The 20,743-nt window shown below is 43.4% G+C and overlaps 1 protein-coding gene across 1 annotated transcript; it reads left to right on the top strand.

Annotated features, from left to right (window-relative positions):
* Nucleotides 1–2,959: 2,959 nt before the first annotated feature.
* On the top strand, nt 2,960–8,718 carry SELPLG (selectin P ligand). The gene is made up of 2 exons (XM_077296197.1): nt 2,960–3,119; nt 6,814–8,718. The coding sequence occupies exon 2, from the start codon at nt 6,819–6,821 to the stop codon at nt 8,130–8,132; it is 1,314 nt and encodes a 437-aa protein (XP_077152312.1). The 5' UTR covers nt 2,960–3,119; nt 6,814–6,818; the 3' UTR covers nt 8,133–8,718.
* The last annotated feature ends 12,025 nt before the right edge of the window (nt 8,719–20,743 follow it).

A 20,743-nucleotide genomic window follows, 5' to 3' on the forward strand; every position in this document is an offset into this window, starting at 1 on the left:
GTGGGGGGGCGGGATTATGTGTGGTGATGGGGTGGGGGGCGGGATTGTGTGGTGATGTGGTGGGGTGGCGGGATTATGTGTAGTAATGGGGTGGGGGGGATTATGTGTGGTAATGGGGTGGGGGGCGGGATTATGTGTGGTGATGGGGTGGGGGGCGGGATTATGTGTGGTGATGGGGTGGCGGCGGGATTATGTGTGGCGATGTGGTGGGGGGCGGGATTATGTGTGGTAATGGGGTGGGGGGCGGGATTATGTGTGGTGATGTGGTGGGGGGCGGGATTATGTGTGGTAATGTGGTGGGGGGCGGGATTATGTGTGGTGATGGGGTGGGGGGCGGGATTGTGTGGTGATGTGGTGGGGGGGCGGGATTATGTGTGGTAATGGGGTGGGGTCGGGATTATGTGTGGTGATGGGGTGGGGGGTGGGATTATGTGTGGTGATGGGATGGGGGGCGGGAATATGTGTGGTAATGGGGTAAGGGGCAGGATTATGTGTGGTAATGGGGTGGGGGGCGGGATTATGTGTGGTGATGTGGTGGGGGGCGGGAATGTGTGTGGTGATGTGGTGGGGGGCGGGATTGTGTGTGGTGATGTGGTGGGGGGCGGGATTGTGTGGGGTAATGTGGTGGGGGCAGGATTGTGTGTGGTATTGTGGGGGGCGGAGCTACTGTGCAGGGGGTGGGATTAGCGAGTAATCACGATGCCTCTTATATTTATAGATGTAACACTGCTCTTTAAAAAGTCACGGACGATACACTATTTTCACATTAATCTGTTTATTAGATTATCTGACTTTCTGATTTTTGATACATCAATCTATGTTATTCATTTGTACATTCCAGTCTGATGAAGGTCGATGAAAAGACCGAAACGTCACAGCAATATTCTGGAATAAATTTCTTTAATAAATAATTTTTGAAAGCATGATTTCTCTGAGTGCCGGAACAATCTTTTGAATTACTATATAACATGGCTGAGTGCTAGCCAATATTTTATCCGATTCAACATGAGTACAATGAGTAGTGCACTCGGAAGACCCAGGGAAAGCAGCATTTAAAATAAGCTCTGGAGGCAGATTCTCAGGGAGCGCTATGTCCGTCCCAGAGATCTTAACAGCTCATTTGCATATTAAGAAAAATGTGGATTTCACTGGAATAAGACATCAGATTGCAGATATCAAAGGACAGTTTCTCAAATTCTATGACCTGCATGCCAATGTATATGGCGTAGAAGGGTTGATCCTACTCATAGATTCCCTTTGAAGGTGTCCAGCATTCTTACTGCCTTCTGGATGCTGGGCCAAGAATGACGAAGGCCCAAATTGGAGCCCGACTGCCATGTAGGGCCAGACCAGATGCAGGACCTGGGCAATGCGAATCAAGTATCTCATCTATAGCTTTAAATATTCAGTTCCTTTCATGAGTTGCTGGGATGATCCAAAGTATGTTTGTGGATTGACTACTACTTTAAGCACACACTGTTAAATCTGTACAGTGTTGTACGAATATCTTCCTTTTGTACTCCAGCAAAGAACCAAATTTGGATTATTTATTGAAAAACTCAAAGATAATCTGACCAGATTTGAGCTCCCCTTCATATTGAGAGGCAGATGGGAGATTTGCCACCCAATGTCATTTAAAATCCAGCCCCTCCCCACCATTGGACCTATCGCAGTTGCCTTCCATTCTTCTACCATGAATGATTCCATTAACAGCACTATACTGGAGAAGAGAAATATTCAGAATTTCTTATGTTTGTAAATTCTTTAAAAAAAATATGTTTCTAATAATTTCTGAATGTATGAAAGAGGCTATTGGTCCTGTGTTCATCCACTTTGTGTTAAAGGTCTGAGACTATTGTGCTGTACATGGCTATGTATGATGCAGCTGGGGAAACCCTGGGACTTGTTCCCCAGAGTGAGCAGGGTATCTGCATGTGGACAGAGGGAATCCTTTATACCCTGCAGCATAATGGTGTTGCGGTCTGAGTCTGGAGACTAGATATTGATTACCTGATTAAATATGTATGTGCAGGAGCAGTACGTAATCTGTTGGCAGTAAAGGGGTTCCCTTAAGAGTCTACAGATGTTCTCCACGCAAAGTTAATGGCTTTGCAATAATTAATCTACAATGTTCAGCAAATCTGAAAGGTGAAAGGATTCAGCTTGCATCACCACACTATGTTGGAAGCTACTACGGTATGGCTTTATGGAGAAAAATAGTGGCACGCTGCAGAGTATCATTTTCTGTAAAATTATAAAAATAATAATTGAAGCATCCCTGCCCGTGGATGGCAAAAGAACATTATTTTGCCATCAATCAGGCAAATTGAGCTATATATACAGTACATCCAGGTAGGCCAATTTGCCTGATTGATGGCAAAAAATGGTTTTTTTTTACATCCACTGGGTAGGGATGCTTCTCCAATTTATGGTTACCATATAGACGGGCTGTTGTTTTTTGGCTTACTGATTGGTCAACACTAAATAATCTGGTTTAACTGCATGCAAATGTCATATGAATGTTGCCTGTGCAGTAATGTCTCAGCAAATAATACCATTGCTTTGGAATTCCTTTAAATACCAAAACCCCATGGCACTCTAATTGGTGATTTTGATGTATACATTAAAAATTTATATAAAATCAATTTAGTGATTCACTAACCAACAATGTGTTTCTAGGGTTAAGCAGAAGATGCCTGAGAGCAAGTAACTTCCAGCGTGTATAATCATGTCTGCATAGTTCTGTCCTCTGCCTCATTTCTAACCATCCTCCCTGCTCACACTTTGGGTCACATAGCATGTCTTATTATTTTTAATATACATTTGCTTCTGCCTGTCTAATCTATGCCTCTATCTGTCACTCCTTTCCTTTTTACAAAACTGTATTCTTCTTCTGATAACACATACACTCTATCTCTCAATAACCCCCGCCTCTCAAGAAACCACAGCCTGCGGTCCTGTTCTTCCTTATTTATTAAAGACTCCACACCCTCGTCTATGTTTCCTGTCGTCTTCAGGTACATAGTTTAAAGGCTGCAGCCCTGAAATGCTTCTGAATAAGAAAAGACCAGATCATCTTCAGCGATAAAGTGTATATTAGGCAAGGAAGGATTTTTACGGTAAGAAGCTCATGGGTCACCAAGATCCTATCTATCTATCTATCTATCTATCTATCTATCTATCTATCTATCTATCTATCTATCTATCTATCTATCCATCTATCTATCGGTGTATCTATTTGTCTGTCTGTCTATCATCTATTTAAAATTGAAAGTAATGGTCATCTGCAATATGTGTGACCCTCTCATACATTTGTACCCCCCCCATGCAACTTAACACAACTAATATTAAGTAAGGATTATTGGCTTATTTTGCATATTCATTGTTCAACCTTTCAATTTAATATATATTTAATAAATAGATGAATTTATTTAAATTATTTCTGTAAAAAAAATATTATTTACTTCATCGCTTTGATTTTCCGGCATGGTCTTTCAAACTTCCTTTGACTACAGAAATCATGATGAGTTAAAATGTTTTCAAAGACTTTACCGACATTAACAATTTCGAAATCTGCAGTAAGAACAGAAGGCATCATTTCCTGGATGAGTGCAGGACAAGAGCGACATGTTGTAAGCAAGTTGCTTAACCACATGACTGGCATTGTTCACATTATATCTTCTCTTAAGGTGGTCATACACGCTAGGTAAAAGTCGGTTAATGGTTGAACAACCATTGAATGGTCGATGGTCTGCTGAATGATCATTAGATGAATGTAGCCGTCCATATTGTTCCTTACAGTTGCTCAACCTACCTATATTTTGAATGACAACCAACAAAAGATCTTTCTCTGAACCTTCTTGAAGTAAAGATAGTTTGTGGATGAAAGATCGGTTATCTGACTACTGTCTTTTTCCAGATCACGACAGTCTGTCATCATTTGGCTAAAACAACTTTTATTGGTAAATTCCACTCAATGAATCTTTGTTATATTTGGACTGTCCATTTTACACCGTACCTCATATGATAGGGTGTCCGAGAAGGATCACAGTGTGGAAGACAGCCGACAGAAGATGTAAAGCACTACTTTATGTGCAATGCCACCATTGCAGCTCTGGTGGGCGCCCTCCAGCTGGTGGCGTATACAACGGTGCGTTGGACAGAAATGTCGCTTGGTCTGGTGTGTTGGACAGAAATGTTGGACCAGATTCTTTGATAAAAGAACTCACATTGATTTCTGCATATCTGGAGTTCCGGGTTCTTGTTTTCTCTTTTTTTCTTAGTCTTTGTTCCGACCTGGTGGAAATGTGTCTCAAGGAGATTTTGATGCAGATTCTGCAATTCAGGATCTGCACAAAATCGTCAACAATTCTTCCATCTCTGACCATGTCAATATAGTCACATTTGTACATTGCTGCATATTACTGTGGCTTTACACAGCTGTTCATTACGCCACTATTCACATTTGGTCTGACATGATAGGGTTGGTGTAGTGGTGACACATGCTTTAAGTATTAGTACTAATGACCACATTAAAATGTAATCAGTGGGGGGCCATCTCCTGGTACCCACAATGGTCAGGTGGATTAAGGGACTAATATTGAAGGTTCAGCCTTATAATTCTTAGAATAGCCAGTTAATATTTGATCTGTATTGGGTGTATCTGCTGGCACCCTCACTATTTAGCTAAATTAAGGGGCAGTGGTGTCCCAGCATGCACCTCATTCTCTATCCAGGACCAGCCCTATACATACAGTTGAAGCAACACCTGGTTCTAAAACTCATAATTCACTGCAGCTGGAGCTCCGCAGCCCCTTAATTCAGCTGGCCAATCAGGGGTACCATGAGTGGTGCCCCAATCAATCAAATGTTAAAACCCCTTTAATGATGTGATAATGGTAATTTCTATATTTTTACATATTGATTGTAAATTAATCCTTGTATATCTTCATCAAATGCTTCCTGTTTATTCCATACATTCATGTACATTACCCTTATAAGAGAAGGCCACCATTGTAAAATAATGTACATGCTTATGCCCCATCTTGTCCATTAAGCACAGCTCTTTATAGAGAGCAAGGGTCACATTTCTTCAAATCTTTCCTTATTCTGGATATCTCTGCAGATGAACAGTTTATTGTATGCTTCTTCAAGACTCTGAAATGTACTAAGTATTATATGAAATGAATGAAGCACAGCACATATACACTTCATCACCACAAAGAATTTTCTCCTTGCCGGACATGCGAAGGCTTCTGTAGCGTGTGTTCACATTGTACTCAGTGTCTAGCAGTAGGCCATGTAAAGACATATATGACAGGAAGTTGAAATACCATCATATGCTAAACGAGCCTCCCTTATCACAGCGGCCAAACCCAAACACTGGCTTTGTTGTCCATGGCAACCAGTCTCAGCCCTGCTTTCCTTTTTTACCAGCACAAAATAAGAAATGAAAGTAGTACTCTGGTTACTATAAACAACGACAAAACCCAGAGTTTCTGTTAGTCATTTTTGATAACTGAGGCCCACGCTCCTCTAGTTTCACTGAGCCTGATACTTCCTCAGAATGTCAGAATCCTTGACGTTTTTAATAACTTCCATTTTTCAGTTCAGCTATAAAACATGTTACGTGTAGTAGTGATGAGCAAACGTGCTCAGATAAGTTGTTTTCCGAGCATGCTCAGGTGCTAACCGAGTGACTTTGGTGTGCTCGAATAATATGTTTGAGTCCCCACGGCTGCATGGTCGACAGCCGCAACACATGCAGGTGCGGGGACTTGAAGGGTCATGGAAAAATAGGTAAAGGCCCCGTCTCACTTAGCGACGCTAAAGCGATCCCGACAACGATACGACCTGTCAGGGATCGTTGCTGCGTCGCTATGTGGTCGCTGGTGAGATGTCAAACAGTGAGATCTTCCAACGATCGCTGCTGCGATCTTGCTGTTTGACATCTCACCAGCGACCTGTAGCGACCTGTACAACGATGTCACATGGGAGCTATTATGACGATTCAGTGTCTGAGTCGTCAACGAGGTCGTTGGTAAGGTGTCAAACACAGCGATGTGTGCTACCCAGCGGGACCTCAACGATCAAAAAAAAGTCCAGGCCATTCCGACACGACCAGCGATCTCACAGCAGGGGCCTGGTCGCTGCTACATGTCACACATAGCGAGATCGCTACTGAGGTCGCTGTTGCGTCACAAAACTTGTGACTCAGCAGCGATCTCGCTAGTGATCTCGCTTAGTGAGACAGGGGCTTTAAACTGTCATTTTTAGAGGGTTGCATTATAAAAGGGCATGGCTGAACAACATCAGAGCAGCAGGAGGTGGTGACAGAACGGGTGCACCATTTTAGTAAATGGGCAAGGGTAATAGTATTAATAATACTAGTATGAGCAGTGGCGGACAGAGACAGAGAAGGGCCACTGTGCAAGATTGATATATGGGCCCTCTGCAGTCAATTAGGTCTGTCTATGTCAGAAGCTGCTTTGGAGGTGGAAGTGGGCCCCAGTGTGGCTGCACAGGTTTCCCCTGAATATGGGGATAGGATATATGTGCAACTTCCTGCTGGTGTATATGTAACCACTATATAATGGATTGGTTAGTATTCAGGACTAAAAAATATTTTATGCACTACACCTCCCAAATACATGTATTCTTTAGATCATGGCAAATATAGTGTAAAAATAGGCTTATGGTGAATATCCAACTCCATATCTTATAAAGTAATATTTTGAAAACTGTTACCCAGTTTTTACTATGTTTCATTGTACAACTATTTGACTTGACTAACATTAAAAATCCATATTTCAGGAAGAATGTATTTTCTGTCAACGATACTGTTGGGTTTGTTGATATCCCCTGCCATTACTTACAAGCTTCCTCTTCGGAATGGACCCCCTTTGACTGATGATAACACCATAGACAAACCATACAATTTACAGTGGGAATGGCAATCACAGGACAGAATGGATGAAGGCAAATTCATGTTAGCTCACTTGAGAAGAGTTAAGAAGTCTCCAAAAGAGGATGTCAAGTCAGATGAAAAAATAATTCCAAAAGTCGATCCAACAGAATCCCTTTATGAAGAGCTTTCTGATACCACCCCAAACATTCTGGAGGCATCTAGTGCTCTTACAAAAGCTAAGAAGATGCCCGTTTTGAGTAAAGTGGAAACAACCCCATTAAATAATTTAAAGCAACCAACAAAAAGAGCTGAACTTGATGAGGATGAAACTACCCCTTTAACTGATTTACAGCACACAACAAATGGAGCTGAACTTGATGAGGATGAAACTACCCCTTTAACTGATTTACAGCACACAACAAATGGAGCTGAACTTGATGAGGATGAAACTACCCCTTTATCTGATTTAGAGCACACAACAAATCGAGCTGAACTTAATGAGGATGAAACTACCCCTTTATCTGATTTAGAGCAAACAACAAATATGGCTAAACAGGCCCTCAACGATGATGAAACCACACAGGTCGGAAAATCGATTACCCAGTCACAAACTCTGGTCACTGAATCACCATTGAAAACTAACACTTCTGAAGAATTACCTGTTTTAACAAGTAAAACATTTAACAAAGCCACCACCGTAAGCCAAATTAATTCCAAAGGTAGTCAAGACACAAGCAGCCCACAAACTACCACCAATGATAAATTGTTGGAGGATATCACGTCTAGCTCATCACCGAAAGCACCAAAGACCTCCTCATCGTCAACGTCAGTTATCTTGCAAGATCTAACAACTGAACATGATGTCACCTCTAGTCCCCCTACAAAACCATCAGGAGTGACATATATATCCACATCTTTAGAAGATAAAGTACATACGCAGTCTATGATGAGACAGTGCATGCTTGCAATCTTAATCCTTTCTGTTGTATGCACCATCTTTATTATTTCAACCATAGCCCTTGCTGCCAAACTTTCTTCTATGAATCAGAAAAGCAAGCTCCGTCACCCAGTCGCCTACACAGAGATGAGGTGTATATCGTCTCTCATGCCAGACAACGACCAGCAGAACAAACCAAAACCTAAAAAATTAAAAACTTTTGCTTCCAGCATTGAAGAGAGCGATGGTGACAATACAACTCTCAACAGCTTTCTTCCTGATCATTAGTTCAGCAAGGCTCATGATATAAGACATGGTTCGTTTCGTCTACTAAACACCAGAAGTAGATTAGTGCCGCTGAGGAAAGGAAGACTGCATGAAAGAAGTGGGGTAGTTAGGCATTTCTATTTATAAAGGAGTTGCCCTTTTCTTTAGTAAAGGGATACGATCACTGCCATGTAGTGGCAAGGGGTTATGCTTGGACCTCTCCCTTGAACTATGATATCCAAACTTTGAATGTATTCTAGTTTTGGTCAAGATTTTTTTTTCTTCCCGGATTTGCAGTTTTTGAGTTGCAAATGAATTTCATAAGTAAATATTTTTTTGAAGAAAGACTGAATCAATTGTTGTGCTAAAAGGTCATCATGTGCAATCCGCAACCAGTTGTTTTTACTGATCCAATGTGTCTAAAACGATAAAGTAAGTGGAATAGCCCATAGTTTTGATGCAGATTCGTTTGTCTGCATGGTATATAATAATAAAAAAACAAGGATAATCTGATCCTGCAGTAAAGCGAAATGTGGCAAACTGCACCTTTTCCTTGCTTGTAGTAGATGGGATAAATGTAAGGCTGTTGTGCGGTCAGCATCAGACTTCACAGGGTTCATTTGTAGTCTGTAGCCTTGGATACAGAGAGTTTTGCAAATTAGTTATAGATATACTAATCAAGTATTTGAAAGATTACTTTAATTTTTACTTTAGATATATATCTTAGCAAACAAAATTGTGAAGTGTCCATAGTCTTTAGAAAAAATTACTTCTTTCCCTTAGCACCTACCCAAATACATGTACCAACAGGCCATACCCTGAAAGTAGCATGATGTCAGCCCTGATTCCAGTGATGTATCACTTACTGAGCGGTGTGTTGTATTTTTGATAAATTAAAACTCCGACCTCACCATTGGTTGGTAACTTTCTGTGTGCACTGTGCATAGGCAACAAGCTGCCAATCAATGTAGGGGGCGGGGTTATACAGAGCTCATGAAGATTGAGGACTACATGGCAGCAGGTTTACTAGTCCTTTAGTGATAATTTCCTGTTGATTAAAGAATGATTTTATTATAACTACAGTAAGCAGCTAAGTAAGTAACACATCACTGGAATTAGGGGCTCTGTCTCCAGAGGACATTGCTCTAAGATTGTGTTGCCAAGACCTGGTGACAAATTTCCTTGAAATCCATGGAAGCTGGTGATTAATACAGTTTGTGTTTTTCCGATCATGTACTCTAGCCATCTGGAATAAACTATTTTGTACTGGACAGCTACATAACTGGTTGGACACGCTAAACCAGAACCACCGACATTTCTGTGCCTAAATAGATTTTCTTTTCACATGTATGAAGTCTGTCTGATTACATTATTCTGCAATAAACATCATGGAAAATAACTTCTATTGTATTTAGCTTCAACCCCTTGGGAATGTAATGGGGTGTCAAGAGGCCAATGAGGTAAGCACTGAATTGCCTTGAATTCTTTCCAGAGCATTCTTCCTTTGTGTTAATAAGATAGCACAAATATACTTTTTTAGATTTTCTTAGAGGGAACCTATCACCATGAAAATGCAGTTCAATCTGCATGTGTTGTATTATAGAGCAGGGGGAGCTGAGTAGATTGATAAATAGTTTTGCATAATCTGTGTTTTAATCATTAAATCCTCTGCAGTTCTGGGATTTTTTGTTCAGTGGGCGGTGCTATCAGTGACTGACAGCAGAGATAGCGCTCAGTCATTGATAGCTCCGCCCAGCAGAGATAGCTGTCAGTCACTGATAGCTCCACCCAGCAGAGATAGCTGTCAGTCACTGATAGCTCCGCCCACCGGGCAAAAAATTCTTGCAAGAGCAGAAGTTTAAACAATGAAAAAAAAGAATATACTGAATCTTTTCTCACAAAGCTATATATCAATCCGTACAGCTTCCCTTACTCTATATCATGGTGCCTGCAGATTGGACTGTATTTTCATAGTGACATCAGTTCCTCAAATGAAAATTTAGTGTTGCTGGTTTTAGAGAATGTCAGTCCTATGCATCTGGATTTGCTAAATATTTGTACTACATTTTTTTTTTGTGTATTTGTATGTACATTTTCAGGAAATGTTTGTTGCCATTTTCTACTGATGAGATATATTTCTTTTAAACGGTCATGGTTAATTTTGTGATTCCTGTATGCTTCTCCTGTTTGGAAATAAAGTAAAGGCGATGAAACAGTAGTGCACCCAAATAATCATAAAAAACACCTGAAAGTGAATGGTGTTCTGCTTTTATGCCGCTGCTCTTGTCTTTGGCTTATATAGCCTTTCTGGATATCTGACTTTGATATAATTTGGTTAATAACTAACTTCTAACGAAAATGGTAAAAACTTAATTCTTCCCAACTTTTATTCTAACTCAGTGGATACAAGCTGTCATTAAACAGTTTGTTTGTACCCCTAGGTTTTCCCCATGGAGCCTCATTAAAGAGATCCGGTCAAGTGAAAAAACGCTATTAACCTGCAGATATAGGGTTAATTTGCAGGTTAATAGCCATCCGATCTAACCCCGTTACCGTTAGGAAATGAACTTTTGCTCATGGCAGCATTCTGGTTTCAGTCATGGGGGTGACGCCGGCACGGGTTCAGTGATTGCTCTGTGTATAGGGCGAGGCGCACCCCGGCACAGACTGCAGCCGACTCTAATGCTGATGCTGCTGTCAGTCAGTGGCGGGTAGTGATTACAGTCACTGCTATCTATACACAGAGCGGTGAATGAACCCGTGCGGGCGTCACCCTGTGACTGAAACCTGAACGCTGCCAGGAGGAACAAAGTTCATTTCTTTCCAATAGGTGGGTCTAAGGGCGGGCTCTTGGCAAGTTCAGAATAACCTGCAAACTAATCCGATATCTGCAGGATAAAAGCGTTTTTTCATGTTACCGGTTTCCTTTAATATCATTTAATTGCAACTTTTCTGATGTCTTACTAGAATGTTTTACCTTGTGAAGGAACCGATCCCAATGACAAAGCAATGTATAGGCAATTTCCAATCAAATAACTTTAAGCCAGTTATTAGCCTCAGTGGTATATGGCAGAAGACTGCTGTGGTCCGTCATTGGCGGCAGTAGTCGCGTAGAGTATACAGGACAGTAGAAGAACAGAGTTCTAGTGGGAAGTGGAGTTGAGCGAATTTCTTCGGGTTCCCTCTTATTCGGCAAGCTATGGATACATGAAGCGCGCCGGCTGATATCCGGGTTCCCTCTGCAGCTTATTCAATAAGCACCATAGCTTGCCGAATAAGAGGGAACCCGAAGAAATTCGCTCAACTCTAATGGGAAGCATCATGGATGTGATTTCTCCTCACTTCCCATCAAATTCAGACAAGTGTGAGTATGAGTGAGTTGAGCAAGATGGCTCTCAGCAGTCATAATGCCGCAGCCTCGATTACAAAGATTTCACCTGAAACCATGGACGTCCACAGCATCATTTACTAAAGAAGGGGGAGTCAAACTCGCTCTGCCCTGTGTAATATTTCATGAAATATACTGTTGTATGGAAAACCCTCCTATGCGTTTAGAAACATTATGAGAGTAGGAATTGCAGGTCTTTTGTTTAAAAATATCTTTTTATCATGATTTGATGCTACTCATTCTTTACAGATGTAAAATTATTATATGAATCAGCACAAAGCCACAGGACAAAAAAGCAGAAATATATATATTTTAATGCTACCATTTCCCTATTCAGCACAATTTGACTGAATCACCAGACCATGGACAAATATTGCAAAGATAAACATTTTTTTTTTCAAAAATGCAATGTGATATGTAAAATTTATTTTTCAACATTATTGGAAATATGACAAGAGTCAACCCTAGGGCTCATACTCATCTGCGATAAAAACGGACAAGTGCAACACAGCGGTGGAGTGGCAAGAGGTATCGCAAGTGCTAGGTCCCTGATCAAGCAGGGGGGCCTACTCGCGGGTACTTGCCCTGGTTGTTGTGATTTTGCTTTTTGCTCCCTCTAGTGGTCATTAGTGATTTGACTCTGGAGCGTCTGTCTTTTCCTATATCCTCACCTGGGCCGTTAGTTCAGGGGCGTTGCTATATTAGCTCCCTGGACCTTCAGTTCAATGCCTGGCATCGTTGAAATCAGAGCTAATCTGTTGTGCTCTTGTCCTCTGATCCTGGTTCCTGTTTTTCAAGCTAAGTCTGCTTCTTTGCTTTTTGCTTTTGTTTTGTTTGGTATTTTTGTCCAGCTTGTTCCTATCTGTATCCTGACCTTTGCTGGAAGCTCTAGGGGGCTGGTGTTCTCCCCCCGGACCGTTAGACGGTTCGGGGGTTCTTGAATCTCCAGCGTGGATTTTTATAGGGTTTTTGTTGACCAGATAAGTTATCTTGCTATATTCTGCTATTAGTAAGCTGGCCTCTCTGTGCTGAACCTGGTTCATTTCTGTGTTTGTCATTTCCTCTTACCTCACCGTTATTATTTGTGGGGGGCTTGTATCTTGCTTTGGGGTCCCTTTCTCTGGAGGCAAGAGAGGTCTTTGTTTTCTTCTCCTAGGGGTAGTTAGATTCTCCGGCTGGCGCGAGTCATCTAGCGATCACCGTAGGCATGATCCCCGGCTACTTCTAGTGTTGGCGTTAGGAGTAGCTATTTGGTCAACCCAGTTACCACAGCCCTATGAGCTGGATTTTTGTAGCTTGCAGACTTACACGTTCCTCTGAGACCCTGTCCACTGGGGTCATAACACTGGTGCACCAGGTGCTGGTGCCGGCCCTGGTGTCAGACCACCATTGTTTTGCTATTGTTGACCTATTCTATAGATAGGTAATTAATGTGTTAGTCTTGGACAACCCAGTTAGTATACTTTATGCCAAAGCTGTGCATAATAATGCAAAAAATGAACAAGTGTAAATTCTTTTCACACACCTACAAATTCTCTAACTCCATATTTGTGCATTAATTCATCAACGTACCTATACCCAGCTTTAGACTTAACAGTACACAAAGGCTTTGATTCATCATTTGAGGCTTTTTTTTTAATTCAATTTCCCTTTATGTCTTGTGATATTCAGTAGTTTTTTTATGGAAAGTTCTTTAAAATGACAATTTTCATGAATTTCGCACAGTCAAAAATGGTCTTTATTTTTGTCTTTGACCTAAAAGTTATATGTTCTGCAAAATGGTGCAAAATTGCACCAAAATACCTGTCGTACATAAAATTACTCCAGGAGGTGAACACCAGAAAGAACGGGTGAACACATATAACATAGACTTTAAAAAAGGCACAAATTAAAAGAAAAATTAGGCGCTATTGAAAAACTCAGAAAATGAGACAAAAAATATAGGCACAAATGCAAAAATGAATTGGGTCCAATCACTTTTACTGCCATTGCAAGAATAATTTTATTCACCACTAGGTGGCAGCCTGTGGCGTAAAATAAGAGTTGGGACAGTAAAAGTTTTAATGTGTGCCCACACCAGATGTTGGAGGTTACAGCTAATGTTGAAAACATTGCACAGTTCTTTTTTCTGAAAGGATAATCTGTGATGAGATTAAATATTACATATTACATGAGCTCATAAAAAAAAGGTTCATATTCAACAGAAATTTTCGCTTGGTCTTATTTGCTTTGAATAAGATCACTGCTTGCTGGATTTGATAAGTTAACGGCAGATAATACATCCAATCCAGCAAGCAATGATCCTATTTAAAGGAAATCTGTCATTAAGATTTCACACCCAAGACTATTTATATATGCATGTAGCTCTCTTTCAAAGTCAAGTCCAACTATATCTCCGCTACTGAGAAATCAGCACTTTAATTAATATACAAATAAGACTGAAGAGCTACTACATATCCAAAGCCTCTGTCATTGCGTCCTATTGCCTGCCCGGTGCCGTCTCCTCCTGCTTGACTGACAACTCCTTTGCCTGAAGTCACATAGCACAAAGACTTCATAATAAGGAGTTGGGAGGAAAAGGAACACCCTCCAGAAGGTCAGAAGAATATTCTGTGAGAGGTAAAGATAGACATTCCTACTCTCAGCAACAATCTCTGCAGCAACTGATTACAGCAGAGTATGATTACAAACACCTCTAGCTTTCATCTCATGGCAGTCTGTGTGGGTGTAGGGCTGAGTTAATTGCACTGGGAGAGGAGAGCTGCTACTGCAGAGGTGTTTGTGATGACACATAGCTGAGCTCCACTGCCCCCACACCCACAATGACTGCCAAAAGATGAAAGCTGGAAGTGGCGGACTGTTTATCATACCATCACACAGGAGAATGCACATTCTTCTAACCTTTCTGGGGTGTGTTCTTTTTTTCACTTGCATGACTCCTCCTGGTTATGATTGGTCAATATCGTACAGGGAAAAAAGTACATGCCCACAGAAGAAAGATCCCAGTAATGCCACACTGGGCTGTGCAGCAGCACCCCTATGCTATGGCAGCCGTTAGCTCTGCACTAACAGACATAGTTGCATAGTTTCAAATTTCCTAGCTCTGGTGACCCGGATGTCATCATGACAATGGAGCGCCCGCTAGGGCCGTGGGGTACTCGGGCCTGGACCGACAGTTCTTTGGGGGTTTGTCATGGCAGCAGTGACTCGGTCCGTGGTACTGGGCATCCAATAAAAATTAATAAATTAATTGAAAGGGGAATAAAGTTTTTGAGAGATTAGTTCGTGACGCCAACTGTGGTGTTCGGCAATGAGTGGCCGACGCTGCTTAAGGGGACCACTGGGGCTGATGGTGACCCAGCTGGGATGGTTCTGCTCCACACAGGAGGAGCGGGGCCCCAGGGCTACCGGTATACTTGGTAAGGGATTGTAGATGTTGGGGTGCAGGACTGAGGGTCCAGGAAATGACGGGAGGACACAAGGACTGCAGTTTCCTTTACCTTTACTTGTTAATTGCAGGTGCAGTCCGGGACACAGGTAACAGGTGATGATGGGTCCCGGCAGCCTGGTGGGTTCGTAGGCCTTCTTTCTGCGCTGTTCTCTTAGGTCCTTGCTGCTCTAAGCTCTGCTCAAGTTCCTCTCCTGCATGTTGCTCCTAACCTGTATGGCAGACAGCGTGAGCCTATTAGGAGCACTGCCTTTTCACTGACAGCCCCAGGCTCTTTATCTGCTGTGGTGCCTCCGTGTGTACGGTGTAGCCAGGAAATTTGCAGTTCCCTGCCCTCCAGTTTCGGCTGTCTGGGCATACAGCACCCACACAGCCAAGGACTCCAGCACTCAGCTCTGGGGTGAACTTGGTTACAGCTCCACTCTCCAGGTTCTCCTCCACTTCTCTCCTCTCCTCTCAGACTACCGACTAACTAACTCCACTTTCAGGCCAGAACTTGTAGGGAAGCTCCCCTGAAACCGGGTGTTAGAGCTCCCCCTTCTGGTCTGGAGTCAGGAATGTGTTGGATGCTGGTGTTACCTGATAAGGGGACCCCTCCTTGCTTCACCCCCTGTGAGGGAGGCAATGCCACTGTGGCAACTGGACTCCTGGGGTGCCACAACAACAACATCGTTACTATGGCAACGATCGGTACCCCGCGTCACGCTGCTGGGTCTCAAATGCAAGGGCAAAGGGGCTGTCATCCTTCCGCCTGCTCCCGGAATACTGAAATCGCATTCAATCATAGTATTTAGGAGGTTAAAGTGCCAGGAGCTGTGCGGGACCGCTCCTGGCACTTAGTGCCGGGTGTCAGCTGTCAGAATCAACTGACATCCGGTGGCGATAGCTCGCACACAGCCTGTGTGCGAGCGATCGCCATGACGTAATATTCCGTCCCTCGTCAATAAGGCCCAGGCCGCAGGGATAGATTATTACGTCACATGTCAGGAAGGGGTTAAAAAATACAAATTATATGAAAAAAAAATTGCCAAAAATGTAAAAAAAATACATTTAATATAATAACCCGGTTTAAACAATAGGTAGTTTTTCTGATGACAAATTTCCTTTATGCCAGTGTTTATATGTTATATGTCAACAAAATTAGTATCTCTAGTTCTAAAACATTGATATGGCAGCCAAATATCCAGATTTAGAGATGACAATTCAGCAATTGTGATTTTTGGATTCTCAAAAGACACTTATGCTTAATTGTGTGAAAAATCAATTTTTCCATGAATAGATCGTTTGTGTTGACACTTTAAACATACCTCAAGAATTTCAGATCCAACGTGACTCTCCTGAATTTGGGAAGCTATCCCACTGTCCCAGGAGGTAAGGTATGTCCCAACATCTGCTGTGTCTTAGGCCGGAGACACACTGGTGCGAGATACGGCTGAGTCTCGCTGGTTAAAAGCAAGCTGTGGCACCGGCACTCCGGAGCGGAGCGTGCAGCTGCATAGCAATACATGGAGCCGCACGCTCCGCTCCAGAGTGCCGGTGCCTCAGCTTGCTTTTAACCAGCGAGACTCGGCCGTATCTCGCACCAGTGTGTCTCCGGCCTTAAGGACACAGATGCAGCTGAATATAAAGGCCCCGTCTCACATAGCGATTTACCAACGATCACGACCAGCGATACGACCTGGCCGTGATCGTTGGTAAGTCGTTGTGTGGTCGCTGGGGAGCTGTCACACAGACAGCTCTCTCCAGCGACCAACGATCAGGGGAACGACTTCGGCATCGTTGAAACTGTCTTCAACGATGCCGAAGTCCCCCTGCAGCACCCGGGTAACCAGGGTAAACATCGGGTTACTAAGCGCAGGGCCGCGCTTAGTAACCCGATGTTTACCCTGGTTACCAGCGTAAATGTAAAAAAAAAAAAAACAGTACATACTCACCAATCTGATGTCCGTCAGGTCCCTTGCCGTCTGCTTCCCGCTCTGACTGAGTGCCGCCGTACAGTGAGAGCAGAGCGCCGTCACTGCTGTGCTGTGCTCTCACTGTACGGCCGGATCTCAGTCAGAGCGGGAAGCAGACGGCAAGGGACCTGACGGACATCAGATGGTGAGTATGTACTGTTTTTTTTTTTTTTTTTACATTTACGCTGGTAACCAGGGTAAACATCGGGTTACTAAGCGCGGCCCTGCGCTTAGTAACCCGATGTTTACCCTGGTTACCAGTGAAGACATCGCTGGATCGGTGTCACACACACCGATTCAGCGATGTCAGCGGGACCTCAACGACCAAAAAAAGGTCCAGGCCATTCCGACACGACCAGCGATCTCGCAGCAGGGGCCTGGTCGCTGGTACGTGTCACACATAGCGAGATCGCTACTAAGGTCGCTGTTGCGTCACAAAACTTGTGACTCAGCAGCGATCTCGCTAGCGATCTCGCTATGTGTGACGGGGCCTTAACAGTGGAGGAAAGAGCCGAAAGGTCTGTCATCCTCAGCTTAGTCTAGAATCTTGCCAGGACCTTTGGGTCACATGACAGTCTGTAGTCACATTACTAGCACTGAAAGAAAGGTAAGAGGAGCAGAACACACACAACACTTGCTTGTCAATGATATAGAGCTTTGTATCTATTCTTTTAATGATGTAGCAAAGATGTGTGTGCTTGAATTGATGTAGCAGAGCTGTGCGTGTTTGTATTTACATAGGAGAGCTGTGTGTATATATCTACATGTATGTGTTTGTATTCATGAAGAAGAGCTGTGTGTGTGTTGATGTAGCAGCGCTTTACTGTGTGTGTACATCATGCGGGGCACCAAACTATATGTGGAGAATGAACTGTGGTATGCATGGCCCTCTCATCCCTATCCTGGTATGCATGGCCCTCTCATCCCTATCCTGGTATACATGGCCCCCTCATCCCTATCCTGGTATGCATTTTCCTCTCATCCCTATCCTGGTATGCATGGCCCCCTCATCCCTATCCTGGTATGCATCGCCCCCTCATCCCTATCCTGGTATGCATCGCCCCCTCATCCCTATCCTGGTATGCATCGCCCCTCATCCCTATCCTGGTATGCATGGCCCCCATCCACATCCTAGTATGCATGGCCCCCTCATCCCTACTGGTATGCATGACCTCCATCCCCATCCTGGTATTCATGGTCTCCTCATCCCTATCCTGGTATGCATGGCCCCTTCATCCCTATCCTGGTATGCATAGCCCTTTCATTACCATCCTGGTATGCATAGCCCTTTCATTACCATCCTGGTATGCATGACCCCCATCCTGGTATGCATGGTCTCCTCATCCCTATCCTGGTATGCATGGCCCCTATCCTGGTATGCATGGCCCCATACTGGTATGCATAGCCCCCATCCTGGTATGCATGGCCTCCTCAACATTATCCTCATCCCTATACTGTTATGCATTGCCCCTCACCACTAGCCTGATAGGCATGTCCCCCTTATCCCTAGTTTGGTAGGCATGCCCCCCTCATCCTTATCCTGGCATACATAGGCCCCCTCATCCCTATCTTGGTATGCAGGGTCCCCATTGCCATCCTGGTATGATTGGCCCCATCCCAATCCTGGTATACATGGCCCCATCAGAAAAGCATTAAAAAAACCATACATCATTGTACTTACCATTCTGCGTTCCTTCACAGCTTCCTGTTCCGATGCCAGCAGCTGCTTTATGCATGTAAGCAGCGCATGGCAGTAACGTCATGCGCTACTTAGAAGCTGAGGACCGCTGCCGGAATACTCACTGCTCCCCAGGCCGGGACTATGTGCGTGGAGAGCAATGAACATTCATTGCTCTTTAATAGTGGGCAGAGTGTTAGCTGCAGCCATCGGCTTCCTTCAGCTGCCGGTCGATCATGTGTGCCAGCTACTAAAGGGCATGAATATTCACTGCATTCCACACCTATGGAAGTGGAGAGCAGTGAATATTCATTTCATTATGTAGCGGGCACACGTAAATGCTCGGCAGCTGCAGGAAGCCGGCAGCTGAGGCTAACAGCATGTCCGCTATTAAAGAGAAATTAATATTCACTGCTTTCCACTCCCATGGGCATGGAAAGCAGTGAATATTCATTTCTCTTTAGCACAGGAGTTAGCCACAGCCACCGGCTCCTGCCTCCTGTGACCCACTGCTCCGCCACTGCCGCTTCTTCACCTCCCCATCCACAGCCAGAGCAGGTACATCTAGAATATAAGATGCACCCCCTCATTTTCCTCCATTTTTTTGGAGACAAGAAAGTGCCTCTTATAGTCTGAAAAATACTGTAGATCTCCTTAAAAATCTGACTCCAGAGCTTATTTTAAATGAAAGGGGGTGTTATCAGTGTGTGACATGTAATTATGACAATTAGTTGTGATCCCACAGAGCTGTGTGTGATGAGAGCAAACAGGGTACAGCAGAGCTAGCACAGTACAGCAAAAGTGAAGTTTGTCTTACTAAAAAAACATGCAGCTGCAGTTGTCTTCTTGTAACGTTGCGAGGGGCGGAAGCCGTGGGCAAGGTACTCGTCTCTTATGCCCTGGCACATGAATGTGGGGTCCTGGTCGGGTGTGTGGACCTGTGCTACGTCCTTGCAGGCTGCGTGGTACCAATTGGTACCAATGACTATGGTTGTCCAGGACCAGATATTGAACAGCTCAATGAGGGAGACCATCAGTCAAAAGTAAACCTTTTACTGAACGATAACTTTGTAGGAATTATATACAGCAGACAGTGGGTACATAACTTAATGAACGTTTCCATCAAAATATATAACATTTTCCACACACAGTTTCAATTCCTTTCTCGTTACTCATTCATTCTCTATCTCCACTGTTTCATTTTCCTTCATCACAACCAAGGTCAGTATTACAGTCCAGTTAGAAAGTGTCCTATCCTCAATCTGCAGTTCTGTGTCTTCTTTGCCCTCAAGGGAGCTATGTTGCCAGTATGGCTGGTACTTAACTTCTCTATCACTGGTGCTCTGGAACTCCCACACAGGGCCCTCTCCCTGGCTCACGTACTCTTTCATCTTGGCCCGTTACCTCTCAGACTTATAAACTTTGGGCCATACAGCTACTGCATTTTGATCACTATATTCTCCTGTTAGTTTCCCTTTTCTCTTTACTATGGTTCACGCAACCACTGTCTTGGTTACTCCTTACTTCAGGACACCCATATAATGTGGCACAGCTTGCTATCCAGACCTTAGGTCTACTCAAGACACATACTCCGGACCTGCCTGATGTTCTGACAGGACTCTGTCTCTGTCCCTTCACCTTAGCCCCTCACAACCTGGGCTAGTCCCAACCAATAACTATCTCTCCCTACTGTTGGACAGAACACAATAACCACACTTTTAACGCATTTCATAATTCACATTACACCATACAACAATATACTTGTTCTTCAAGGGGGATCATGCAAAACGATTGCCAAACATAAATTTGGCACGAATATGGCACATTCGGTTTCGTGATTGGAAACATGAGCAAAATTTTATAAGATCGGAAAAAAATGGTAACATTCGGTGAAAAGTGGGAGAAAATATTTGAGTGGAAACAAAAGCATTTTCAGAACTTTAGCAAAGATAATGGTGATGTATCATGAGCATTTGGCATGTGTTTGAAGGGAGGGGGTTTGCAGAGCTCAGAGCTGTGGCGTTCTTGTAAACAGTAATTTTTTTTCCCTAACTTTATGTGAGTCTTTGGCTGCTGAAATCACATGTCCCTCTCCATATAAAGAGCGGACATCTTGTTTTAGCACCAATTTGACACTGTAACAGCGCAGAGAGGCGGCTCCTG

Source organism: Ranitomeya variabilis, chromosome 1, assembly GCF_051348905.1.
Source record: "Ranitomeya variabilis isolate aRanVar5 chromosome 1, aRanVar5.hap1, whole genome shotgun sequence".
NCBI lineage: Eukaryota > Metazoa > Chordata > Amphibia > Anura > Dendrobatidae > Ranitomeya > Ranitomeya variabilis.

Bases quoted from the DNA above. Each gene is read 5' to 3' on its own strand.
- SELPLG (XM_077296197.1), top strand. From the start codon at position 6,819: ATGTATTTTCTGTCAACGATACTGTTGGGTTTGTTGATATCCCCTGCC.